This window comes from Eleginops maclovinus, chromosome 22 (genome assembly GCF_036324505.1).
Source record: "Eleginops maclovinus isolate JMC-PN-2008 ecotype Puerto Natales chromosome 22, JC_Emac_rtc_rv5, whole genome shotgun sequence".
Taxonomy (NCBI): domain Eukaryota; kingdom Metazoa; phylum Chordata; class Actinopteri; order Perciformes; family Eleginopidae; genus Eleginops; species Eleginops maclovinus.
The window spans coordinates 11,975,237-12,001,212 of NC_086370.1; the positions used below are offsets into that span (position 1 = coordinate 11,975,237).

Consider the following 25,976-nt stretch of genomic DNA (forward strand, 5'->3'; position numbering starts at 1 on the left):
GCAGCGTTCTAGTTTACCCTGGCATTAATGCTGCATTTGTTTATCAAAACTCTACACTAAAATCTGGGTTTTATTATAATATTCTTACATTTTATCATAGTTAATTAAAGATCACTTTTTGAAGCATTCTCATTATTTACACTGTTATATTTTGTAGTATGTATGTACTTACCTTTCAATGTGGGACTTATTTCTGATTCTGACTCCGGTAGATGGCGCTGTTGCAGTGCCTGCAGGACTCAGCAGCAGCTTCCAGAGCACAGCGCACCCTTTTGAGGTTGAAACAGACTCTACTGTAGTGGCCAGGCATATGTTTGGTGAGGGTGAGGAGGAGCAGAAGGATGTCAATTGTCTCCCAGCCTTAGTGAGGATTTAAATCCACTTTAGCAGCCTTCTTAGGGGCTTTGAGGATGTATGGGGATGGAGAGGGCATGGTTTGGGACCGGGTCGCTCGGCCCCACCGGGACTGTATGTGCTACCTTGGACCTCCTACTTTGATGCCCATGTAAGATATTTCAGCTTTAACTTTATAGCCCAACGACAGGATCACCTGTTGCGCGCTAGATTTCATAGGCGCTGTAAAGTAAATGTACTTCAAGTGGCAGAAGTGCCCTAAATAAACATCAAGTACAGGTGTAGCGTGTGTTCTATGCAAGTGTGAATGATATTTTAATTGCATTTGAGGAGTTTTTGCTGAATATAATTGTTGGGAGTTAGATATTCATCTAAAGAAGATTATACAACTATGTGATTCGAATATGGCAGCAGAGGGGGGGGGGGGGTTACGCACTGATTTTCTCTGATTGGGTCATGAATCGTCTTTTGCTGGCGGTTTCATAACAGCTGGGAGTCATTCTGATCACCAGTGTGCTACTTTGTAAGGTGTATCGCATTACACAACTTTAATAGTACAGTATTAAACCGTTCTATCTCGGTTACTTCACCTGCTGGACACAAAGTAGCAAGTATTCATCTCCTAGGAATTAAGATAAACATAGTGTTTAGTTCGCAGATTGTGCTCCATTGCCTATGATGTCTGCATGCAGCCAGGAGTTGCCAAGTGTTTTCTCTCCGTCTCTACAAATCACTGGTGATAGATTCATCAGTTTCAGATTTGCACAATCCTATTATAGAAGTTGCACAGTGCAGTTTCAGGAGCAGTCACTGTCGTTTAGTGTATTTCACAGTGTTGTCGTGCAGACAAAGGGCCAGTGAAGGATGAGGATTTCTGTAGTGAGGGGAGCTACAGGGGCCCTTTACGCAGGTCTCTGTGTAACAACAACTTTCTGGCTTCATCCAATGAGAACTCTTGTCTTATCATCTCACATTCAAGGTTTACAGGCTCTCTTCCCCTTTGAAAAACGCTCTCACTTTTGTCTTATAACACCGACCACCCCCTGTTCTCCTTTCCCAGCGGGATGCGCAAGTCGCCCGACGTGAGCCCCAGAAGGCTTTCGGACATCAGCCCTCAGCTCAGACAGCTTAAGTACCTGGTGGTGGACGAGGCCATCAAAGAGGACCTGAAGTCCTCGCGCTCAGTTGAGGACATCAACAGTGCGTCCATAGAGGAGCGAATCCTGCGAATCACCGGCTATTATGGATATCAGCCTTGGAGTGCAAGCTACAAGAGTGAGTCAGTGTACAGCTGTTAACTTCTGTGGCTGCATGCTGTGATACATTCAGTGATCAATCTAGTTTGCACTGTTGGCCCACACATCCGGGCTATTAGTCCTTGTTACACCTCACACAGGCATTCATTGGATATCAGATAACATCAGACTACTGATGAAAATGATAGATAGTGCTGTTAGTTTGGAGGTGCAGCTTGATGGGGTGCTCTATGTGATGTTGTGGGTGGATGGAGTCAGAGGATCGGGAACACATGTTAAATAGCTGCATGTGAAAGTGTAACATCTACTAACCCATATACTTGGTGCTGTATATTGAGATTGAGAGTCTGCATTGTAATGAAAACAACGCTGAGGCACGTTTAGACACAATTTGGGCCCACCATGTGTAACCCTTATGCAACAATAAGAAATTGTTCAATCATAGTGGCTTTTTTTGATGGCATTAATTTTGGCATGGCCGTGAGTTTGTTTTTGTTTTTAGAATATTGAAGTTGAACCTCAGCTCCTATGACTGCATAGCCAAAATAAAGACAGTCAGACTTTTATATTGTCCCCTTTGAAAAACACAATTTTAACACACAGCATAAAACATGCATCCTACTTTATCTGGCTTCTGCTAGGGCAAAATTCCATCTCACTTTAACCATTGTCCACCATATTTAGCCATGTTATCATGTTTGCCCCATCGCCCAAAATGATGTGATTTGTTGCTGCAGTTATGTAGCACAGCAGTGAATGCAGTTAATCAAAATCAATGTATTTGATTTATTATATCATTGGCACATCTCAGCCTGTGTACAGACTGTGTCTCAGACTTTGTACCGTGATGTTGCTCATCTTCATCATTATTTTCACTGAATTTGCACACTCTGTTAATTAGTTTGCTAAAGCTTCAGTGTTGCTGAATAGTTGCTGCAGACAGTGGGGATAATGTTTGCTTCACTAGAGTTTGTTGAGCTTGGAGCCAGACAGTGGGAATGTTGCTCAGGGAGGTTTATTCTCTAATGGAAAAAAGATTCAACGCAGCTTTTGTATTCATAATTTTCCTCATTTCCTTTCCCTGCAACATTTCTGATGGATTACAGTTTCGCTTCACTTGCTTTGTGTCTCTGAAGGAGTTCTATATTGCTGTTGCTGTGTAAACACTTACCACATTCTTAACAACAGTCGATCTTTTTTTCATTTTTCATGGCTGCTCTGATGTAAACACCGTCATTAGATTTTTGCCAACCCATAACTTTACGCCGGTAGCTTGTGGAAAACGTTGTAAATTTCATATGAGAACTGCAATATTAAACAAGTGCAAGGCTACTTTAAAATTCAGAGGTCTATACATAACATATGTGAACACTGCAGTCTTCAAAAAGCTGAGATCTACATGTTTCTTTACCTCTTCACAACTGCTGTGACAGGGGAAAGGATATTCAAGAAAAGTGAAATATTCCAAAGCGATATACTTACACTGTTGTACTTTATATTTTAAACAATGAATGGTTAAAGAGCTGAATATTGACATAGAGAAGTTTTTCATCAAGCCAAGTTGGCCTTCAAGGACCATCAGATTAATTGAATAGATCAACACACAATAATTTTCATTGATGTCAAAAGTAATAAATGGAGTTGTAATAAATGCATTTGTGTAACCCACAGCCATTACAGCGTAATAAATGCAACATATTTTGTCAAATTTCTTCTAGAGAGTTTAATTTGCCAAGTATCTAAACCCGTCTCTTAAACCATCTTTTTATGTGTAGGTAATTTATGCACTTTATTCAAAACTGTGTTTCAAACTGATTAAGGGAACTTACTTATCTTTAATACGACATGTATTTTCCATTTTATTGTGTAATTATAATAACTGATGTGGAAGAGACACAATAGCGAGTAATGTTCATCAGAGAATGAAACTGAATGAGAGTTATGAGTGTCCACTTCATGTTAATGAGATAAATGGGTTCAATTCCAAAACCCTGTATCTCTGAATAATAAAGTCACTGCTTCAACCAGTGTAGTCTGTCCCCGAAAACACTATTTTGTTGACTGCAGTTGAATTGCAAATTGAACATTTCATGATTTCCACTGTTACATCCGACATTTTTCTCTGTGCATGGCCATATCAAATGAAATGACACTTCTAGATTAATTGCTGTTGTGTTTTTTGCCTTTCATGAAAAGTTGGATTGCTCAGCTTGTTTTGGATACTAAAAAAACAAACTTTTAAAATCAAATAGAAATATGCCATGTTCCAAATCATCAGCATTCTCAGTTCTTTCTGGACCTTCTACAGTAGTTGCAGAGCAGAGTCAGCTCACAATGTACCCGAGCACAAACAACCTGACTATTTAGGACGTACTGACAACTACAAAGCAGAAGCTAATGGCTGTAGAGTGGAGGGCTGATGCTTAAGGCAGCCACTTTTCAGAGAGGTGGGAGGCAGAGTACTTCTCTGTGCAGTGCAAAGAGACGCCTGATTGTTTCATTTACCACCAACCTATCCAGATTGGTACATGTGCTGTGTTACACAGCAGTAAGCTTGGTAAAAATGTGGGGCTAGTAAGCCGTGACTCAGGCTTCAGATGAAAGGTCACGTCATCACAATGAGTATGTGTAAAAGAGCTAAATGCAACATACAAAAACCTGGCTCATTAATCATAACTGGTGGGAGTCCTTTTGCTTGAAAAGTGCACTTGAGTTAAGAAAAGGTTTTTATTTCAATGTAGTAGGTCTGTGTACCTTTGTTTCAATTGTTTGAAGGGAGTGTTTTGCCTTGTTTTTGCTTTTTACCAAACTAAATGGCTAGAGGGTCTATGAAGCAAGGGGCATGGTGGAACATTAACATGCCTGCATCAAAGAAAAGGTCACTGGTTAGAATATACTGAGTTACAATAACAGAAACTCTTGGTTTATAACATTAAATATCCACTTTCGGCATGGGACAGAGAAATATGTGGCAAGATGGGTACTAGGCAGCTCTTTAAAAGAAGCAACAACTAATAGAAAAGAGCCAGACTTTTATTAGTCAGCTCTCACATAAAGTGGTGCAACGGTATCAGTGCTGCAGAAATTCTGAAATATTATCTCATTCTTGTCCATCCACCAGGGACGATTACTTCTGCTGAATATTGCAAAATGTCATCATAAAAAACCTACACATGTCACAATGAATAAAACATAAATTAGTGTCCTCTTCGCAAACCAATTAGGATTTTGCCCCAACAGTAATTGAATTTGATATTTCTGCTGCAGGTTATCTATTTTAAATTACGAAGAAACTTTTTTCACATGAATGTCTGAGAGTGTCGTCACCCTCCCTTTGCTTAAGGAACAAAAAAAATAATGATTAAAATGTTGGTTTGCTTTTTTAGGATATTCTTGATCATTATTATTATTGTCATTTATTCTACCTTCAGATTATTTATGTGGGACCCACATTTCTTTAATTGAAATGGAAACTGTATTATTATGTTATGGGGCCCTTTTGTATTTGTTATGTAATCTTGTGATATATGTTTATGTGCATAGCAACTTTGATATTAAGTAGGTGATTATGATTACAAATAAGAGTAAAGCCCAGACAGGCACTAAGGGCAGCTCAGGGATCATATAGGCGAGATGAAGAAGTGGCAGAGGCATAATTCGTTAGACTGATAGGTCAGAGAGTAGACTTCTGAAAAGGTGATGCAATGGATTATATTGTATCCAAACATGAAGCAAAGAATATATTTAAAGCTAGTCCCTTTTGTGAAAGAAAAGGAAAGCTGGCCTTCACAAAGTTCACACTAAATAGCTTGTTTTAATTCAGATCCTCATAGCCAGAGATTGCCTTTTTCTTAGGTAAAGCCTTTCCTTTGCCTGGGAAACTGTCCTTTTTGTCATGTGAAGTTTCAAGGAGAAGCGAAACATTTGTCTGACAAACAGTCTTTGTTCTTTTTCTATGTACTCATGCTGTCTATGACAAATGTGGCGTCCCCTCTTGTACAAATTTAGAGCTCTGCAAAGCATGAAATGAGGTTGGGTTCTATTTATAGCTCAGGGTTTGGGGATGGTGAAACATTGGAGCAGGTTGGAGAGAACCAATGTGTGCAGGCACACAACTGGACAGCTGGAGGGGATGGGAAAGCTATGGACCGACTGTGAGTGATGACGATAATGACACCTCTCAAGTCAGCTGGAGCTGAGGAGGAAGACAGAATAGTAATGCAGATGCACACAGCTGCTTATGGATAAATCCAGCTTGCATACAGGCTTGGTTAATAACTACTTACAAACAAAAAACAAGAGCTTTTTCTTATTCTGTTTGTTTAGAATATCACTTTCAACCGGGGTTACACCAACACCAGTTTTATCCATCAACAAAAACCTTGAAAAGACCAGAATGCAATGCAAAAACGGGTATTGCAGCTCAGTCTTTTTCTCACATAGGCGAGATGTTGTTCATATAACTGTTGTTCTCTTTGAGGTAATCCACAGCTGAGTGTGACAAGCTTAGAAAGTTTACTGAGGTGGGTTCAAGGCACTACGGGAAATGTATTCAATAAATAAGAGAAAAGAAAATAGTGTTGCCAGTTTTTTTCCTGTTAGTGTATAAATGGTGCAGAATAAAAGGAAAATCCTTTTGTTCTGCGTGTTCACGGTTTGTTTTAAGTGAGACCTGAAAGTGAAGCACAGCTCAGATACAAATATGGCCATAGAGGCTTCTGATAAGTCAGGGGTGCAAGTGTAGTCAGTTAACATGCTTACATGCGGTCACCCATAAAGAAAAAATAAATAGAGACATTAAAGAACGTATGTATACAATTCATAACAGTGCAGTGTTACATCTCTTTAATGTTCTTTATTCATACATTTTTCATGCTTTCATGTTTTAGTGATGTGCATGACATACCATATACAAAGAAAAAGTATGCTCATAGGATTTGAGCATCATGATATATTGAATATTTTATGTAAATAGTTTATATGACCATATGGTGCCAGCATCTGACATGTTAACTGAACTGGGTCATTCAGTGTTCTGAGTCCTTTTGTATTTGAGAGGGTATTTATTTATTTTTTATAAACTGCGGAATTCTATCTTCAGTAGTAAAAAACTGAACTGCATATCTGTCAATCTCAGCAGAAACAGGGAGTGGACATGCACACAACTCAGTGTAGAAGACATTTCTGACAGTTGCTTTCGGGCTTATCCTGATTTAAAACAAAGATTCAGTGGAGTACCGAGCAGATTGTCCCAGTTCTGCGGACATTTAACTGAATAACCTATTTAATCTGGTTTGATATGTTTAAAAATTAATTGGAAAAATCCATGTTTTAAGGAACGTTTCTGGTTTCATGTTCTGCTCAAGTGGTGCAAGCAAGCTTTCCCTGAGCAGGCGTATTTTAGGCTTTTATGTTTTGTTACCGTCTCCAGTGCAGTAGAACCAGTTCTGTTGCGTAACATCACATCTATAATTGAGAAGGATGCATAGATCATCAGATACCTGCTCCTGAAGTCCCGCTCACTCCCAGTGGAGTGGAGGAGTGACAAATCAGCTATACCACTTTGAAAAAGAGAAACCTCAAGTCTTCTTGTCTCTTTCAGCTTCTTGTCTTTGCTTTCAGTTTCATCCAAAGTGACGGAGAATACTATGGATAGAATTATGGATGCAGTGGAGAAAATGACCCCACCATTTTCACTGAGCTTCAAATAGTAAAGAAAAATTGTGTCTTGGTCCAGAATTGGATATCTCCCCTGTAGTATTTCTTGCACAAGGACACATTGCTTGATGGAGTGGTAAACATTTTGCGTGCATGGATTTGTTGAGCATCTGTACAGCTTATGTCAAATCTGAGACTGGTTGCCTGAGCTTGATATCTTTCGTGCTTGTGTTTCTTTAGAATTAACCCTGAAGACTCAAGCACTAACTGAATCCTGGCTGTAGTGCTCCGTACTCAATGCTCACTCAACCTTGTAATGGAAATCCTGCCAGTTTAATGCCAACTCCTGTCCTGCTGTCATCCTTACTCCTTTCATCTACTGTTAATTAGAAGTTGTGAAGTGATGACTCCTGCCTCTGCGTAATTAATCCAGGGTCTGCTGTGGCCATATACAGCATATCATTGTCTGGGTTGGCCACAGAAACGCAGTGGTCTTGAACAGAAAGAGCAAAGTGTAAATTGGGTTGTGCGAGTAATTAGGAGGCTCACAGGTATCTTGATTGGAGGGGGATGAGTATTGATGGCATTTTGTAGCACTGACCCAAACACAAGCCATTTTCAACTATTAACTAGTTTAAATCTTGCTTAATGTGATGCTTTAAACACAACTTTGTGTCGGATGTTCTGCTTTAATCTGTAAGTACAAAGACTGCTGCCGTGATTAATATGACAGAGGAAAATGGTCCAAAAAAGAGATTAGACGATAATCTTGACACTTGAGTCCTTGCAATGTGTCACCAGAGAAAATGTGAAAGAGTAAAAAAAGAAACAAAGTCAGCTCTATCTATATCCCAGTCTATTTCATTTTAGCATCAATGTGATATTGAAGTTTTGCATCAACTGATCTAGTTATAAAAAGGTAGGCAAATCTGTCATATCTCTGTGCCCTCTCTGATACTTGCCTGAGCAGCTTTTTACCAGCTTTTCAATCACATTAAGTTCTCAGACAGTATAAGCCTCCTGTACCTTTTTCTTCCAAATTTGCATATGACATTACACATTAAGCTCCTGTATTAAGATTCTCTTTCGGAGCAACATGCAGGGTTGGTGCATGACCGATAGCTGACCTCACCGCATTAAGGCCTGAAATGCTACAGAATCCAACACTATCCAACAGTAAGGCGCTGCATTAGAGAATTATAGCATCAGTAGGCAAAGTTGTTGAGCTGTGAAGTATGTCAGTTAGATAGCTTTTGATTTAGCAGCCTAATGTGAGAAGTCATGTGTCAAAGTGGTGCTTTCACTGTTGAACCCACAAAGGATTTTCCCCCTCAGTTCTGCGGAGCGTCTGAACTCCGATACATTCACTGTGCACAAACTGTTCAGCACCAAACAGCATACAGGCAAAGAGAGCAACGAGCTAGCGCTGCTAAAGAGCCACATATTTGACAAAAAAATTTATGTCACTGCTTCACTGACATCTTGTTCTTCTGCTTCCAATTGTCTAAAATAGTTTGATGCTACTTTAAAATTGTTTTGATGAGACTGATACATTTTTACCGGCTAGAATGGGATCACAAAGTTGTAAATATCTTGTTTTTTCTACAAAAATGCAATCATTTCTTACATTTTGAAAAATATACATTATGTTCTCAAACCACAAAAATGCATGTAAAGGCCTAAAGGCAGTACATAGCGAACATTGGCGAATACAAACATGGATTAATGAATATTCATTGTACAATACATTAATCATCATACAGTTGTTCTGATTGTTAAAACATTCAAATGTCAAAACATTCATTATTCAACATCAAAATGAGTCACTTTCCTGCCAACAATTAAGAACAGTGCAGAGCAGTAAACATATTGAGTAATACATATCTTGTGTGCAGTCCAGGCTAACGATCATCATCAGCATTAGTGACTCATCTTGTCCAGAGGCTGACAGATGAACGATGATGAATAGTTCTTCAAGTGTTAATCACATTTATTTTAAACCTGATACTTTGTCACCAAGGATAAATTGTGTTGACATACAAATCCACCAAATGTGTTACACCTGCAAAAACTGTAAGGGAATTTCTGGGCGTAATAAAAGCCTTGCCAGATTAAACCCCTGATGCAGTGTGTCCCTCTTTTCCCTCCCTTAACTTGTAGCCTCCCATTAGGCACTGATCAGGTGGGCTGTCCCCTACAGGTGGACGGGGGTGTGGCCCGGGGAACAAAGAAGAAATGTTTGGGTGGGATGTTTGTTTGATGAGGAGAAACAGAGTAGGAAGAGGGGACCCTGGCAGGTTTTTTTTTAGGGGTTACCAATATACTGAAGGAACTGTGAAACTGGTGGAGTCTGAGGATCATAAGCATTGATCAGCAATGAGCCAGAGTATTTTCTCCTTTCTCAAATACTGATGAGTTAGATTCCTTTTTCTGGAGGTTTATTTATTTTTACAATGCATTTCTTTCCCAGGATTATACTTTTACTTCAACAATGATATTGAAATCTACTGGTTTACTGCCTTTTTGAGTTGTGGACTGTGAAATTTACTTCCTCCTATTCCATTTTGTTATTCACCCATAAATTGTCTTTAAGTTGCCGTTAAGCTTCCTCCTAATGCTTCCCTTTGGTTGGGTAACGAGATGAAGGACCCACCTTATTATCAGAACCTCTCTCAACCAGGTTTCTGCACTTCAGTAGGCCTAGAGCTTAATGTATGTAAAGGACAAATATAAATGAAAATGAAACCTATGAAAAGGTAGTTTGATTTCTCCTCACTTTCTTTGTGATGATGCACTATTATTAGCCTTTTTCCTTGTTGCATAGTCATGCAACATCTGCGTGAGACTATTTTGTTATTCTGCTTTCATTTCTTTGTCTGAAGTACCTAGTGTACAGTATGGGAATAATAACGGAATGAGATCTTTAATCCCATCTGTACTCCTGAATATCTTCCAGTCTCATCTTCTCTGTACCTACCTCTTCTCTTTGTTTTAGTCACGTTCCATCTCGAGCTTAAAGCAGGTAGGGACATGGAGAAGAAAAACACTGCAGCAAAAATCAATAGAGCTCAGCATGAGACTCTTGAGATTAATTTGACGAAGAGTGTTTTATGAAAGGTAAATGAGTAACAAACAGGAGCAGCCATGCATGGTGTGTGAAAAATAGTTCTCCTTAAAAGACTTCAGCGACTGTAAACCTGAAGCTAGTATTAAACTATTAAAAATGTATTTAAACAACTGCAATGCTGAGCTTGTTTTCAGGCTATTGTTTGATATTGTGCCTTTGGTAGGTTGTATATGTGAGTCTATGTATACAATTAATAACTGATTTATGATCCTGGAAATGACATAGAAGTAACACTGTGGAGGACGGAAGGTTGTGATAGTTCAGCCTGCAGCAACCCAGCAGGGGGTAAACAGTACAGTTAAGCCTCCAGGATGCCGTGCGCTGTTCTCAGTGGAGGATCAGATATTAGATTGCCTCACCAAGCTCCCATGCTGACATTGTGCATTGCTCTTCCATTGCAGTGTATCTTCTTCCTTGTTCACAGGCTATCGCCTGGAATTAAAGTAGAAGTTCAAATTTATTTCATAACTGGTTGCTCTAGGCAAGTGGAGACTGCTGGGAGACACTGAGCTGGATAAAAAGAGTGCATTGGCCTAAATGTAATCTCATAACCTACTGGGCTATCGTCTGACCATAATTAAGCTTTTAATTGGTTTAAAATGATCTTGTTCCTTGTGAAAAATGTGGTTGAAAATAACGTTTTACAACTTTATGCTTGAATCTAAAGTTGCTAAACTGTAAGCAACTTGCTGCGCACAGAAGAGAAAGTCTTGGCACGGATATCTGCTGGCAACCCCAGAACCCCAGTAGTATTGGCAGTTTCCCCCAGAGGCTTATTTTGATCAGACAGATAGCCGATGGTTTCAGAGATAGCTTGATTCCCTTATTTCCATTTCTCATGCTGCCAGGCTTACCAGCTGCTTTTGATAGCATCATATTTGTGGCCCAGGCATGAAAGCTGTTTTGATCTTATTTAACTCTTGGCAAGAAATTAATTTAGCTTTATACCCAAAAAGTAAAAGTATTACTTTTAGTAGGCCTACAGGATGCTTTCCTGATCGTATCCGGATGTAATGACGTGACTGAAATGTAAACAAAATAATACATTGGCCATCTAATTGATGTATCTTAGATGAGAACAATTATCAGCTGATCAATTCTTTGTGAAATGGTTCAAAGGGGAATAATCCTCACTGAAAACAGCGGGCACTTATTTGAATCGCTTTCAATGGTTTTTGTTGGTTTGTTTACTGGTCAGACAAATGTATTAACATGGATAGGGACTCTAAAAGGGACTACAACCAGCTGACAGGTTTCACTAGTTGAAATTCATATGCTAAGAGGTGGTACATTGAAATAAAATGACATGGATGCTTTGAAATTGTACTTGTAATTGTACATCAAAATCACATTTGTAACCAGCCTAAGACACTGTTGTCTAACAGATTCTCTCTATATGTCTCATAGATTAGTGTTGCGCTTGGAGGAGTATCACTAATGAACGCGAGAGTGAAAGCCTTACATTTCCTTTGTAATCCAAAAGCCACAGGCAAGCGCATCCACCTATTTCTCTTGATCCTCACTGCATGTAGAGCTACATAAAAAGTGAACAAAAGTGAATCATGGGAAAACTCCCCAATGACCAGTTTTTGTGTCCTGAGTTTCTATGATCTAAAGTGCTTTCAAAGTCTTGATGCAGTACATCACACACACATGTTCCTCCACTCGTGGTTTTTCAAAGCAACTGTCAGCAATGCATTTTTCAGCTGGATGCTGATCTTTTCTAACACCAACAAAGAAACAAAGTACATTCTAGGTTTTCATGATTTTAAAGATTCTTCTTTACGGCAGAGCTGGTAGTAATCATTTAATATGTACGTACCATTCTCTGGGTTAACTGATCAACTGTTGAGTCTTTAACATTTCAGAGAAGAGTTAAAAGTGTTATCTTCAAATTTCATATAACCCAACTAGGCTAAGGGTCATGCTAGGTAGGCTGTACAGTACTAGTGAGGCTGTACTTGAGGCTAATGCTAAAGTCAGCATGCTAAAATGTAAACAAGATTAAGATGAAGATTCAACTTTATTGTCATTGCACAGAGTACAAGTACTAGGACAACGAAATGCGGTCTCTGCATTTGACCCATCCTAGTGTTAGGAGCAGTGGGCTGCCATTATGTACGGCGCCCGGGGAGCAGTGTAGGCAACCAGTGTCTTGCTCAGGGACACCACGGTGGCACTTGGGTATTTCGGGGACTTGAACTGGTGACCTTCCAGTTCCCAGGCCAACCCCCTATGGACTTCGCCACCACCGCCCTAAACAGTGAAAATGCTAGCATGCTGTGTAAGCATGCAAAAATGTGCTAATTGATTGTTAATCAGTAAAAAACAAATTTATCAAAATTGTTGCTGATCAAGTGTCTTTTACTTGACATCTACATTAGTTGACTAAATTGTTTCATCTGGAAGTTTCTGTATCCACATGGCCCACACCACACTTCACTTTATTATTAAATCAAAAGGTTGGTGGTGGAGCTTCATTTACTCTGTGAGAGCTGTGATAGCCAAGGGAGCAAGTCTTCCACTTGCATGTCACTACAAGTCATTATTATGACCCACAGCCCCCCATGTACAAAGTATTCAACATGGGGTTAGGAAATCAGGCAATTAAGTGAGCTGTGGACATGAATGAAAGCCGACAGCCATTGGGGGAGTGCAGAAGGAGCCAGGAAAGCTTTAACCTCGTCTCCCCCTCAGGGAACTGACTGGTCCACATCCTTCAGCCCACTGTATAGAACAACAACTTAATCACAACGCTTACCTAAATCAAGCCAATGCACACGCCTGAGTAGTACTTACTATGCACAATCACTCCATGCTTAACAGGAAATGACTCTGACAGGAACTGTTTATGAGTGCACATTGCATAAAGCATTTACACACTTTGACTACTGTGTTTCTGGCTGCTAAAAATATGCAGTTTGAAAGTGGTTTTGTCTTTTGACCAAGGGGCACGATGAGAATATATTTGAATAAATATAATACCTGGGGAAGGGTTTATTGAGTTCATCACACGTGTCAACTATAAATATGAGCTTTAAGCTTCTTCATGCTCACAGTTTTAAAGGCTTATTCAATATCCTGTCCAGTCAATTGTAATTTTTTTAAAAACAGACGATACATCCTTTATATTTAAAGCACCTCTTTTCTTTTCCTCAATGTGATATCAGTGTGATTACTGTGGAAAAATGGAACATGATTTGCGATGACATTTGTCACCCATGTTGCTTTCTCTACGCTTATTTTTGGCTATTCTATCACTGGCTCTCTTATAAACCCCATAATAAGTGCATGAAAGCTGCGCAATTACAGCTTTGGGAACGCAAGGGCATCAAGTTCTATATTTGTCTAACACTGATGGCTTTCTTTTTGCCTGGGTGCTCTCACTGTTTGAGATTGGACTGAGGAGTAAAGAGGGAGGAGAGTAAGAGTGTGGATTTTACACTACTGAGGGCACACACACACACACACACACACACACACACACACACACACACACACACACACACACACACACACACACACACACACACACACACACACACACACACACACACACACACACACACACACACACACACACACACACACACACACACACACACACTCCTGGCTTTTTGAAGGGCCTCCAAACACCTGCTGCTGTAAGTAGATGGAAGGTTAGGTTCGCTAGTGATCAGAAAGACAGTTTGATCAGGGTTGAAAGCGACCCCGGCTGGACTCGGCGAATCAGAGCACTTCAAAGACAGAAAGTAACAGATCTGAGGCCTAATGATAATGATACAGGGCAGAATGAATGTATTTTTTTCCATTTGGCCATCTATAAACATCACTCTTCCCTTGTGAGAGAGACCTTGATATTGTTACTGCTTCAACTGCCAACTGTGTTTAACCACTAGCTTTTTGCGGGTGTATGAACCTATTCCCTTGCTCTGAATTATTTACCACAAACTCAGAGTCCTATGACCAATTTCTGTCAGTCTGCCAGCCTCAATAATGTTCAAGCAAAATGATTCATATGGCTAAATTTCTGCATAACCAAGGTGTAGAGTCTCTAGTGTATTGTTTTACTGGTATTTGCTGGTGTCATTTGGCTACAGGATATTCACAGTCCTGTCATCTGTTTCCATGGCACCGTCAGTAGCGAAGATGGAGATTAGTTGAATCCCTCGTTTGACATCCCATGTCACAGGCAGGGAGACAGTTAGGCTGTTTATGCAAGAGGAGTGAATGAAGTATGGCAACAAGTCCACTATTCGCAGCTGTTGCTGAACAGGATCAAATGTTCTTTTCATTTGCTGTTTGGGAGCTTTAATGATTCAAGGATTCACCTGGCAGTTAGCAAGGCTGTCTCCAAACTCAATGTCAGAGGTTCGGCCCCCTGTGTGGCCATACATGTCGAAGCATCCTTCAGCAGCATAATAACTCCTTTCTCCTTCTGCAAGTATTTTATGTGAAGTAGCATACTGGCTTTTCAGAGCAACATCCAAACTTGAAATGGGGGAGAGAGAAGAAGATGTACTGCCCAAGGGATCAATAAAAGTAAATCATAAATTCAGTGAAGAAATTAAATTCAGTTGGGGCCTTGTTGAAATTCTGATTGCTTTTCATGTTAATTAAACTTGCCTGGATGTAAAATAATCTGCTATGCACCAGGACATGAAAGCTGCCTCATAATTGAATACATATCCCTGTGTATGCTGCAGGCAGTCAATGTATATTATAAGTATTACATTATTTTTAGTTGATTACTATAGTCTACAAATTAAAGGATTGCTCTGGTCTAAAAGAAACATACATATATCTCAAAGTGCGTATGCTGGAAAGTAGCTTTTTTTCAGGACAGAGTAAGTTCACTCTAGCTTTTGTCACCTCACTATGAAGGAACTGTTCTTTGAAGGAAAAATACAGAATCCTAAATGTGTGATAGTGGCTCTCAGTGTGAAAGACGTTTAACAACCTTCTTAGAAAGGACTGGATAGAGAGGAGAAAGTGAGGAGTTAGAAATATGTGTGTGTGTGTGTGTGTGTGTGTGTGTGTGTGTGTGTGTGTGTGTGTGTGTGTGTGTGTGTGTGTGTGTGTGTGTGTGTGTGTGTGTGTGTGTGTGTGTGTGTGTGTGTGTGTGTGTTTTAGTGGGGTTTTCATCTCAAATCTTTCTGCAAGGCCTTTTTAAATGCGTATTTCTGATGTTATTTTAAGTGAACTGTACAGGTCAGTATATGAGTTACATCATCTCTTTCCATTACTGTCCCACTTTTTGCTCCACTTCTGGGCTGCAGTTTGAGTTCTCGGTCATTTTTTATCCAAACCCTGAGCAGGTGTCATTGTGTAAAATATTCAGCATTGTGTACATGTGGTCACAGTGCCCCCTGCAGGCACAGTGGATGCTCTGCAGTGTCACGATATCATCGCCACAGGTGTCATATCAAACGCAACATAACATTTCAAATGTACAAACTCTTACATGTGTTGATCCTGTATATAAAAATGACTGGGTTTGCTTGTCATAGTTGGAACAACATTCACAATCCAAGAGGATATTTCATTTTCTATAGACCATTGCAAAGAAAATAGAAAGAAAATGACGATACAAAATACGGTAGTATTTCATGCTCACACCAGGCTCAGACAATTGCCTCATATAAATGCGAGTGGCAGAGAGAAGCTTTTTGAAATTGCTGTCCTATAATTACAGCAATTCAGAACAATTTGAGTAATGCTCAGCGAAGTGAGATAAGTGTAGGTAAAGAGGAGCCGTTTGAAAAAAAACAAAACACATCTGTTTCTCATCCACGGACTGCTGTGCATATTAAAAAAGCATTAAGTGCAAATTAAACAGGTGCAACATGAAAGTCAAGCAGTATTTAATATATACAATTGAAAAAAACTTGATTTTTAGGTTTTATATCTGCCCAGTAAAATAACAACAAACAAATAAATGAATTGTCATACTGCAGCTAGACAACAGAGGGAGCCAGCGCCATTTATTGGAGAGAAAACCACTTTCTCTGTAGGCATAAATCACTTCTTAGAGAAACTTCTCTTCAACCAGCAGCTAGGCAGCAAAGGTCACTTCATTGTCCTTCACACAAATGGCAGTTAATTGGCCCTCTTAAGGATAATTTGACAAGAACAACCAGACCAAAGATGAAATCACCAAAGTGTGGAAACTTTAGAACCAGTGCAGCAATAATATTTTGGGGGGAAATAACAATTGAATGAAAGGAGGAAACAGTCGACTCAAAAGTAGTGTCATATACCTATCGTTTACACATTTTATTTTAGCATTGATATTTAATCATTGCTTTAAAAAAATAGCTTTTCAAAATGTTTCATACAAAACAATTACATACTGTATGTCAGTTGTGTATGTGTTTAATACCTTATTTTTTAAATGTTGTTTTGTTTGCAAGGTGAATCCCTTTTTAATATACATCTTTCTTTACATTGTGTTATCTTAACCTTTATTTTATTTTTTAAGATATACCTGTTCCCCTTGAGACAATTTGCAGTTTTATAATGAGGAGATCACACATTTTCAAAGCATGTAAGTTAATGAATAACGTGTTTGTTCTTATTAACAAACTTTGCGTGAAGTACTGGTCAGAATCATTCTTACCTTAGTTTGAGCATCGCTGCCCGACCGTCCCATATCAAACATGCTCTAGACTGGTCCCTAGCCTCTGAGCCTGCCTGCACATCTGCACCACAAATTCAACTTTTACCCATCACATGCTGTGGCTATGAAACAATCTTAATTGCAAAGCAGGAATTAGCTGTCTGGGTTTGAGTCCTCTGGTGGGATGTCATTTTAAAGGATAGTCACTCTTCCTGATTAGCCGAGTGCCTCCATGGCTATCACTAGGTATTACCACTTGACGCTATTTAATAGATGCTGCTGGACTTTATAAGCAGTGTTGTTAATTAAGTGGTAGTCCAACACTACTTCATCTTAAAGTGGCAGCTCTTTCGGTCTTCCTGGACAGCTCAATGTTTTCTGAGGTTATAAGCTCTCCGACAAATGTACTCTTCTCAAGTCCCCAGTCAGACTATTGATATTTGTTTGTGTTAACAAGCATATGTGGGTTTTGGTATGTGTCTTGATTTGAATAATCAAAAATGCCCAGAATTTACTTATTCCAGCTTACTAAATGTGAATATATTGGCTGCTTTTGCTTGTCCACTAAATTCTCTGTGATCGTTGGTCGGATTAAACAAGATTTTGATGACAAAAACATTAGAGCAATTACAACAAAGTCTAGAAAGTCCCATGGAGTGACCATTGATGTTTATATCAGCACATCTAATATAATTTCCTGCTGCTCTTGTCATGGAGCAAATTTATATTACATGAATGCACAAAGGTATTAATGCAGCAGACAACAGGGGGTTGATTTCCAAAAGATAATTACAAATCATTTTGATGAGTATGAATGTGGAAACGTCCACCTACAGCATGTTAATATCTGCTTTTATCATTATCCTAGTGACGGTATCAGTCACAACTTTGCAGCATTTTTTGCTACATACACACATGTATGATCAATGCAGGTGTAGCACACCATGTAGCTGTGATGTAACCAAATGGAAAACGTGTTTGGGGAACTATTGCCCCCTCCTACATCCCAGAAGAAACCCTCCAAGGACATTAATCCAATAAACTGCTGTTGGATGCAGTACCTTGACAGCCGCCTGCCTCCACAGATGAGCTGTGTGTGCTTTGAAGATGTATAGGTCACAGGAAGAGGGAAAGTTAATGTGACTCTACCTGTTTAGTACTTGAAACAAGCTGTTATTTAGGACTCAATGATACAACCCCCCTCATAATTTCTCCTGCCTTGGAGTTAGTGTGAGGGCAATGAGACAGACTCCTCTTCTATGCTAAGCAGGAGCCAGAAGTGACCTGGAAGCAAACACTGAAATAATCTCTTTACTTTACTGAAGAGAGCACTGCCAATATTTGAATTTGTTATCAACCACTGCACCATTAATATTTATAGTAAAATTAAAACTAATTGACCCATTTCATTTCTTGTGATGATGGTGCTAAATGAACATTTTGAAGAAGAAGAAGACATACTTTATTATCCCTTACAGGGAAATTGCTTAATGGGATTATTTCATTTAGACTCAAGGGAACATGATTGTCAGTACAAAATAATTCTATGGTAATCGTCACAGCATCCCACTCAAAATCACAGGTTCACCTTGTGTTTGCACTAAAAGAGGAAAATTCACCAAAGCCACATCATCTAAGAAAACATGCATGTCGGTATAAGTATGTGTGCCAATGTATAGGTAAATGTTGACATGATTCACAGAATAATAGAACATATTGATCTTGTTATGGGAAAAGGTTTCATCAAAGTTGGTGTTTTTCATCCACTGGGAACAATGAATGTCTGTAGCATACCTTATTTAATTTGATACAATGCAGTTTGCAGCAATCTGTCCAACAATCCATTGACTAAACACATTACCAACATTGCATTTAAGGTGCCTTAGAATGGAAAACTGTATTTACCTTGGCATAGTTGAATAAGGAGAGTTCGGTACAATGAACTGACATACCGTGAAACTCAAACACCATTGTTTCCTCCTTCACGTGCAAATCATGAATATGCATTTCACAGCCATAAAACGGGCGAATTACAACAATCCCTGTATGTGACGTAACATACGGTAGTCCAGCCCCAACATTTGCATACACCAGCTGCTGGAAACACTAATGCTAACACTTACCACTCCTTAACGTTGCTCTCCAATCTCCGACCAACTGGCTGTTTCTCAAATTCATCGGTTCCCTCCTCCGATAAAGGCTCAAACAGGTAAGGTTGAATGCCAATAGCCTCCAGGGTTCATCTCTCACAGTTTCGCGAACTACACTTACTTCTGTGGGCTCTGAGGCAGCCATGGGTTGCTCGTTGTAAACCAGCCAATCAGAGCAGAGCTCGTCATAATTATTTAAATGAGCCCCAAATAAGGTAATTCAGCTTGTTCAAAGGTTCAAAGGTTTTAATGGTCATCTGCACAGCAGATACAGCGTATATGTTGGCAATGAAAATCTTATATCCCAGGCTCCTCCAACAACTCAACATATATAGTGCAAATAAGATAAATAAAATAGTGCAACAATTAGACAAGAAAATATATACAATAACAACAATAAAGATGTCAAATATATACATACGTACACTAAATTGAAATTGTTTAAATATACTGTACAGTAATTTAAATACTTTACACTGTTGTATGAAGAGGTAAAGACAGATGCATATATTACGTATAAACAGATATTTATGGCAGATGTGTATAATATATATATATACAGTGGGGCAAAAAAGTATTTAGTCAGCCACCAATTGTGCAAGTTCTCCCATTTAAAAAGATGAGAGAGGCCTGTAATTTTTATCATAGGTACACTTCAACTATGAGAGACAAAATGAGAAAAAAAAATCCAGGAAATCACATTGTAGGATTTTTAATGAATTAATTGGTAAATTCCTCGGTAAAATAAGTATTTGGTCACCTACAAACAAGCAAGATTTCTGGCTCTCACAGACCTGTAACTTCTTTAAGAGGCTCCTCTGTCCTCCACTCGTTACCTGTATTAATGGCACCTTTTTGAACTCGTTATCAGTATAAAAGACACCTGTCCACAACCTCAAACAGTCATACTCCAAACTCCACTATGGCCAAGACCAAAGAGCTGTCAAAGGAGACCAGAGACAAAATTGTAGACCTGGACCAGGCTGGGAAAACTGAATCTGCAATAGGTAAGCAGCTTGGTGTGAAGAAATCAACTGTGGGAGCAATTATTAGAAAATGGAAGACATACAAGACCACTGCTAATCTCCCTCGATCTGGGGCTCCACGCAAGATCTCACCCCGTGGGGTCAGAATGATCACAAGAACGGTGAGCAAAAATCCCAGAACCACATGGGGGGACCTAGTGAATGACCTGCAGAGAGCTGGGACCAAAGTAACAGAGGCTACCATCAGTAACACACTACGCCGCCAGGGACTTAAATCCTGCAGTTCCAGACCTGTCCCCCTGCTTAAGCCAGTACATGTCCAGGCCCGTCTGAAGTTTGCTAGAGGGCATTTGGATGATCCAGAAGAGGATTGGGAGAATGTCATATGGTCAGATGAAACCAAAATAGAACTTTTTGGTAAAAACTCAACTCGTCGTGTTTGGAGGAGAAAGAATGCAGAGTTGCATCCAAAGAACACCATACCTACTGTGAAGCATGGGGGTGGAAACATCATGCTTTGGGGCTGTTTTTCTGCAAAGGGACCAGGACGACTGATCCGTGTAAAGGAAAGAATGAATGGGGCCATGTATCGTGAGATTTTGAGTGAAAACCTCCTTCCATCAGCAAGGGCACTGAAGATGAAGCGTGGCTGGGTCTTTCAGCATGACAATGATCCCAAACACACCGCCAGGGCAACGAAGGAGTGGCTTCGTAAGAAGCATTTCAAGGTCCTGGAGTGGCCTAGCCAGTCTCCAGATCTCAACCCCATAGAAAATCTTTGGAGGGAGTTGAAAGTCCGTGTTGCCCAGCGACAGCCCCAAAACATCACTGCTTTAGAGGAGATCTGCATGGAGGAATGGGCCAAAATACCAGCAACAGTGTGTGGAAACCTTGTGAAGACTTACAGAAAACGTTTGACCTCTGTCATTGCCAACAAAGGGTATATAACAAAGTATTGAGATGAACTTTTGTTATTGACCAAATACTTATTTTCCACAATCATTTGAAAATAAATTCTTTAAAAATCCTACAATGTGATTTTCTGGATTTCTTTTTCTCATTTTGTCTCTCATAGTTGAGGTGTACCTATGATAAAAATTACAGGCCTCTCTCATCTTTTTAAATGGGAGAACTTGCACAATTGGTGGCTGACTAAATACTTTTTTGCCCCACTGTATATATATATGTATATATATATGTGTACTATAAACAGATGTGAGTAGACATTCACAGAGCTCAGGAGTTCAGCAGTCTTATAGCCTGTGGTATAAAACTGTCTCTGAGTCTGGTGGTCTTGGTCCGGATGCTTCGGTACCGTCTGCCAGATGGCAGCAGACAGAACAGATTGTTGCTGGGGTGATGGGGGTCCTTTAATATCCTACCGGCCTTCTTCCTACACCGCTGGGTGTAGAGGTCCTCCATGGATGGCAGCTCCGTCCTGGTGATGTGCTGAGCAGTTTTCACCACCCTCTGTGTCTTACGGTTGAGGGCGGTGCAACTGCCATACCAGGCGATGATGCAGCCAGTCAGGATACTCTCGATGGTGCACCTGTACAAGTTGCAGAGTATCCTGGAGTCCATGTTGAACTTCCGCAGCCCGCAGAGGGAGAAGAGCCGCTGTTGAGCTGTCTTGGATATGACCCTGTTGTGATGTGTCCATGTCATGTCCTCACTGATGTTTACCCCGAGGAACCTGAAGCTGCTGACTCTCCACAGGAGTCCCGTTGATGGTGATGGGTGTGTGTGCCTCTCTCTGCCTCTTCCTGTAGTCCACAATCAGCTCCTTTGTTTTGCTTTGTTTCATTCTAGGACCAAATCATAGGGTTGTACATGGGTCTGTAAAACTGCATCTGGACATTTTTTGGATCAACCAAAGTTATATACCTTCTTTGTAGACACCAGAGATTTAAAATACCAGATAGATGCATTCTATTGCCACTTTAACTGAAGCAGCACTGCTAGCATAGCAAATGGGATTGCAACACTGTCATGGTTTGACAGGTAATGGAAATGATCTATCTATCGAACTACAGTAAAGCTGTCTCACAATCACAATTGAGCTCATTTCTAATCATCTAACATAAAGAATTGTGTCCGTCCTAACCCAGATCATCCAAAGAGTAATGATTCTCTTTAATGTTAACCTGTGCTGTTGTGAGTCACTTTAGTTTCTACTTGTTGTATGCACACATTTTAGGTAAACAAATCTGGAGCTCATACGTAAATCACACCATGAATCGTACTACCTGTGTATCTGACTTGATGCTCTGCTCTTGATGATATTGTGGCGAGTGCAAGTGCCTCAGAGCTTCCTTATTTCCAGCTGAGCTAGGATGACATTAAGTAGTTGTTGTTGGTGTTAGATAAGGAATTGATTAGTAGTAAATCAGGATCAGCTGTGTCATTACATTAGGAAATGCCAATAACAAATATGTTAATGTTTTGGCAAAGAAGCAACTACAACAGCACCAGCAGTCTTTATATCGAGAGCAGTTGTACAAAACTTAAACCAGGCACATTTACTTACATTGGCACTATTAAGATCAAACTGAGAGAAATCCTTTGCTCTCGCACACACATTTTATCACTCCAAGTCAATAACTTTCTGTGCTCCATGCTTTAATGCAAAATCAATAGAATAGATTTCCAACTACCTAATTTCCCTCCTTCCCATCCTGCTCTAGAGGATTACAGTAAACAGCTGATTTAAAAAGTAATTGTGAATGTGGTGAATTCATGATGTAAGGTGGATGGAAAAACCTCATACCCAGATTAAGGTATTATTAGGAATTTATCAGTGCACATTCCTACTCCTCAACTCTGTGTTGGGTGGTTTTCATGTATCCAGTATAATATCTCTTTGACTTGGATTGCGGTCCTCTTTCTTCTCCTCTAGTGCCACAATGAGATTGACATTTTGAGTGAACATTATTAACCATAATTGGATGGAGAGCAAGTAATTGGAAGCATGGTAGCAAAGATTTTATGTGCCAGTACTGAGCTTTTAAATGAAAAACAAATGTATGTTTCTTCACATTTCATATAATCTATATTTGAACAGTTATGTCCTTTTTGCTTCTAGTTTACAGTGAATGATCAATATCAAAATGATTTCCTTTAGGAGCGTCCTAGCAGCTGAATGGTTACAGTACCTGCCACACAATGGCAATGTCACTAGTTTAGGTTCAGTGACTTTTCACACCTCTCCCTTCCTTTCCAGTCTGCTTTCACAAATACTTTTTCTAATCCACTAAAGGTAACCAGACAGATGCCGCGAAAAGAACAATTGGCTAAATAACATCAAGCAATTACTGTTTCCCTGGAGGAGCAGCTTCCCATTCATTTCTTGTAGTGCATTTTTTTGCTGGCTACAATGAAACATGTTTGTATTATATCTAATACATGTCTCCTTATTGTTAGCCTCCTAATTTTTCTCCATTAAGGTACCTTACAGCAACATTCTTTGAATGCCATATCCCATAATGCCTTTTATAGTTCCAGTACTTCATCGGTAAGAACATTATTGCAGCATGGGTAGTGCAGTTACAGATTGTTTGACCTGACTAAAAGACTACAGTAGCTTCCTCTCACTTGGCAGCATGAATACACATTCAATAAAAGCATCTCTTACTACTACTCTTATCTACTGTAAATGGAAAGATCTTCTCTCCCAGTCCCGGATCTGCATCTCTCGGTCTCTATGTAGAAAGAGAGATTCAAAAGGCTGTGCAGACGCAGGGTCTTTTTAACTTTTTTGCTCATACACACTTTCCCCTATTCATATACAGCCTTCGAGTGTGTGTTAGAAAAAGAGAGTTGTCATGCGACGTCTCAGAGCAGGGATTGGTTTGATCCTCCTCCGTGTTTCGCAGATAAAAGTCTATGAGTCACTGACTGGGATCTTTTAATGATCGCACCCGCTCTACCTTTTTCAACCTCCTTGTCTTTTCTATCAATAATAGCATGTGCACTGAATCTTCCTGCTCTTACCATATACGTTGTAAATTGACAACATTAGTTACCGGTGACAGCTGGCAGCTGCAGGGCCAAAATAGAGGCAGAAAGAGACGCACACAAAAAAGCCTGACCTGGAATCGTTCTCTATGACACTCACAGTAAAATAATTTAAAGGTGACAAGTTTAGAATGTTTATCCATCAAACATCCTGTGCTGCTCTATGAACTTTTCTCTCTGAGTTCTTGCACTTCATCAATTAGCTCCCAATGCACTGCTCCTGACGTTTCCCCTTTTCAAACCCAAACACAGGAGAGGGAGGCTATGGAAAATAGTACAAGATCTAGTAGATTTGCTTGCTGAGGGACGTCAAAGAAGGTCTGAGCTTCCTGTCCTAGTTAGGCATGGCTTGAGTGTGGGGTGGAGTCTAAGCAGTGAATTATTCAGTGCAGCTTCCTTTAGGCATGCTCACTCTCAGCGGCTTTGCAGAGCCTCTGCAGACACACTCATATGTACAGTAGGTCTTCAAAGATAATGATGCAGGGTCACAGGGACAGCATAGGTGTTTGCAGATCAATACTGAGCAGTTTAATTTGCACTACTGACAGTGATCTGCTGTCCTCTAATTGATTTTCTGTTTGAGTATAGTGGCTCCTCAAAAGTAGAACAGAGGTGACATAAAGAATGACAAAATAACCACATACAGAAAGGATGGCAGGCATAATTGCAGTTGACCAGCTGCTACCACAAATCGAGTTGGACAGCTCTTAATTTAAAAGTGTTAGGAAACTCAGTGTGAAGCTTTCAATTGTCATTTCAGGTTTCAAAACCAATGTCTTATTTCGACAAATACCTAACAGACGAGAGTCGAGGGACAATAAAAGTGTTCAGCATCACAGGAATAAACCTGAACATTTTTTTTTACTTCAAAACTTACCAGAATTTGAGCTGTGATAACTTTGCCAAAGTCAAAGACAGAACCTGTAAAAGGGTGATGTGAAACTGAAAGCTTTCGGGACTGACCCAGGTCAGTCAGTCACCTAGGATTCAAGTCTCGATCATTTAACAAACCAAAGCTGACAGGAAACTCTGAACAGTTGAAGTCCTAATGTAGAGTCTGTTCATGGGAGAAGTAAAGGATATTTATTTTATAGTGAATTAAAGCCACATTATTTCTTTATTTTATTTAACCGGGTATATCCCATAAAGACCAGATCTCTTTTAAAGGGAAACCAGGCAAACAGCACAATGAGTTTTACATACATTTTACAGCCCGTATTTGAATAACATTACAAATGAACAAATTAAACATCTGCCCAGAGACACGCTTGACTCAATAGATTTCACCAAAGATTCAGGATTACAACTGTATGGTTTGAGGCTTAAGATCAGTCTGCAGATTGTTCCATGCAGTAGGTACAGAAAATACAAAATCTTTCTTTCCCAAATCTTGGGACTTTGGGAACAACACAGTGGGCAAAGAAAGGCTTTAAAAAAGCACAATCATTTCCACAATTCAAACAAATATACACATACCAGAACAGAAATAAGGATACCTTTCAGTGTAAAACATATGGTGAGCAAAAGAGATCCACAGTATGAATGTCAGAGCCCAGAGCTACAGTATCTAACAATAATTGAGGTGGTGCATTTACTAGTCATCATAACACTGCAGCACATTTGTTTTGTTATCATAGTCTGTGTTTCTATCTTTTGCATTATTACAGTCTAGGGGGCTGCCACTGTTGACTGCGGGAAGTTTTTATTTCCACAGCAATCCCTGACCTCATGTTACCTCGCATAAATATAATAGTTTGCCGTGCAGACAGTAAATGATGGAAGATAAAAGCACTGGTATTGCATCAGTATGTA

The 25,976-nt window shown here is 39.7% G+C and overlaps 1 protein-coding gene across 1 annotated transcript in view; it reads left to right on the forward strand.

The window, feature by feature from the left end:
• Nucleotides 1-302: 302 nt before the first annotated feature.
• slc35f3b (solute carrier family 35 member F3b) overlaps nt 303-25,976 on the forward strand; it is a 52,025-nt gene continuing 26,351 nt past the window's right edge. The window contains exons 1-2 of the mRNA XM_063875127.1: nt 303-505; nt 1,415-1,629. Coding sequence (XP_063731197.1) covers nt 411-505; nt 1,415-1,629 — 310 coding nt within the window. The 5' untranslated portion in view covers nt 303-410. The remainder of the gene's footprint in view (nt 506-1,414; nt 1,630-25,976) is intronic.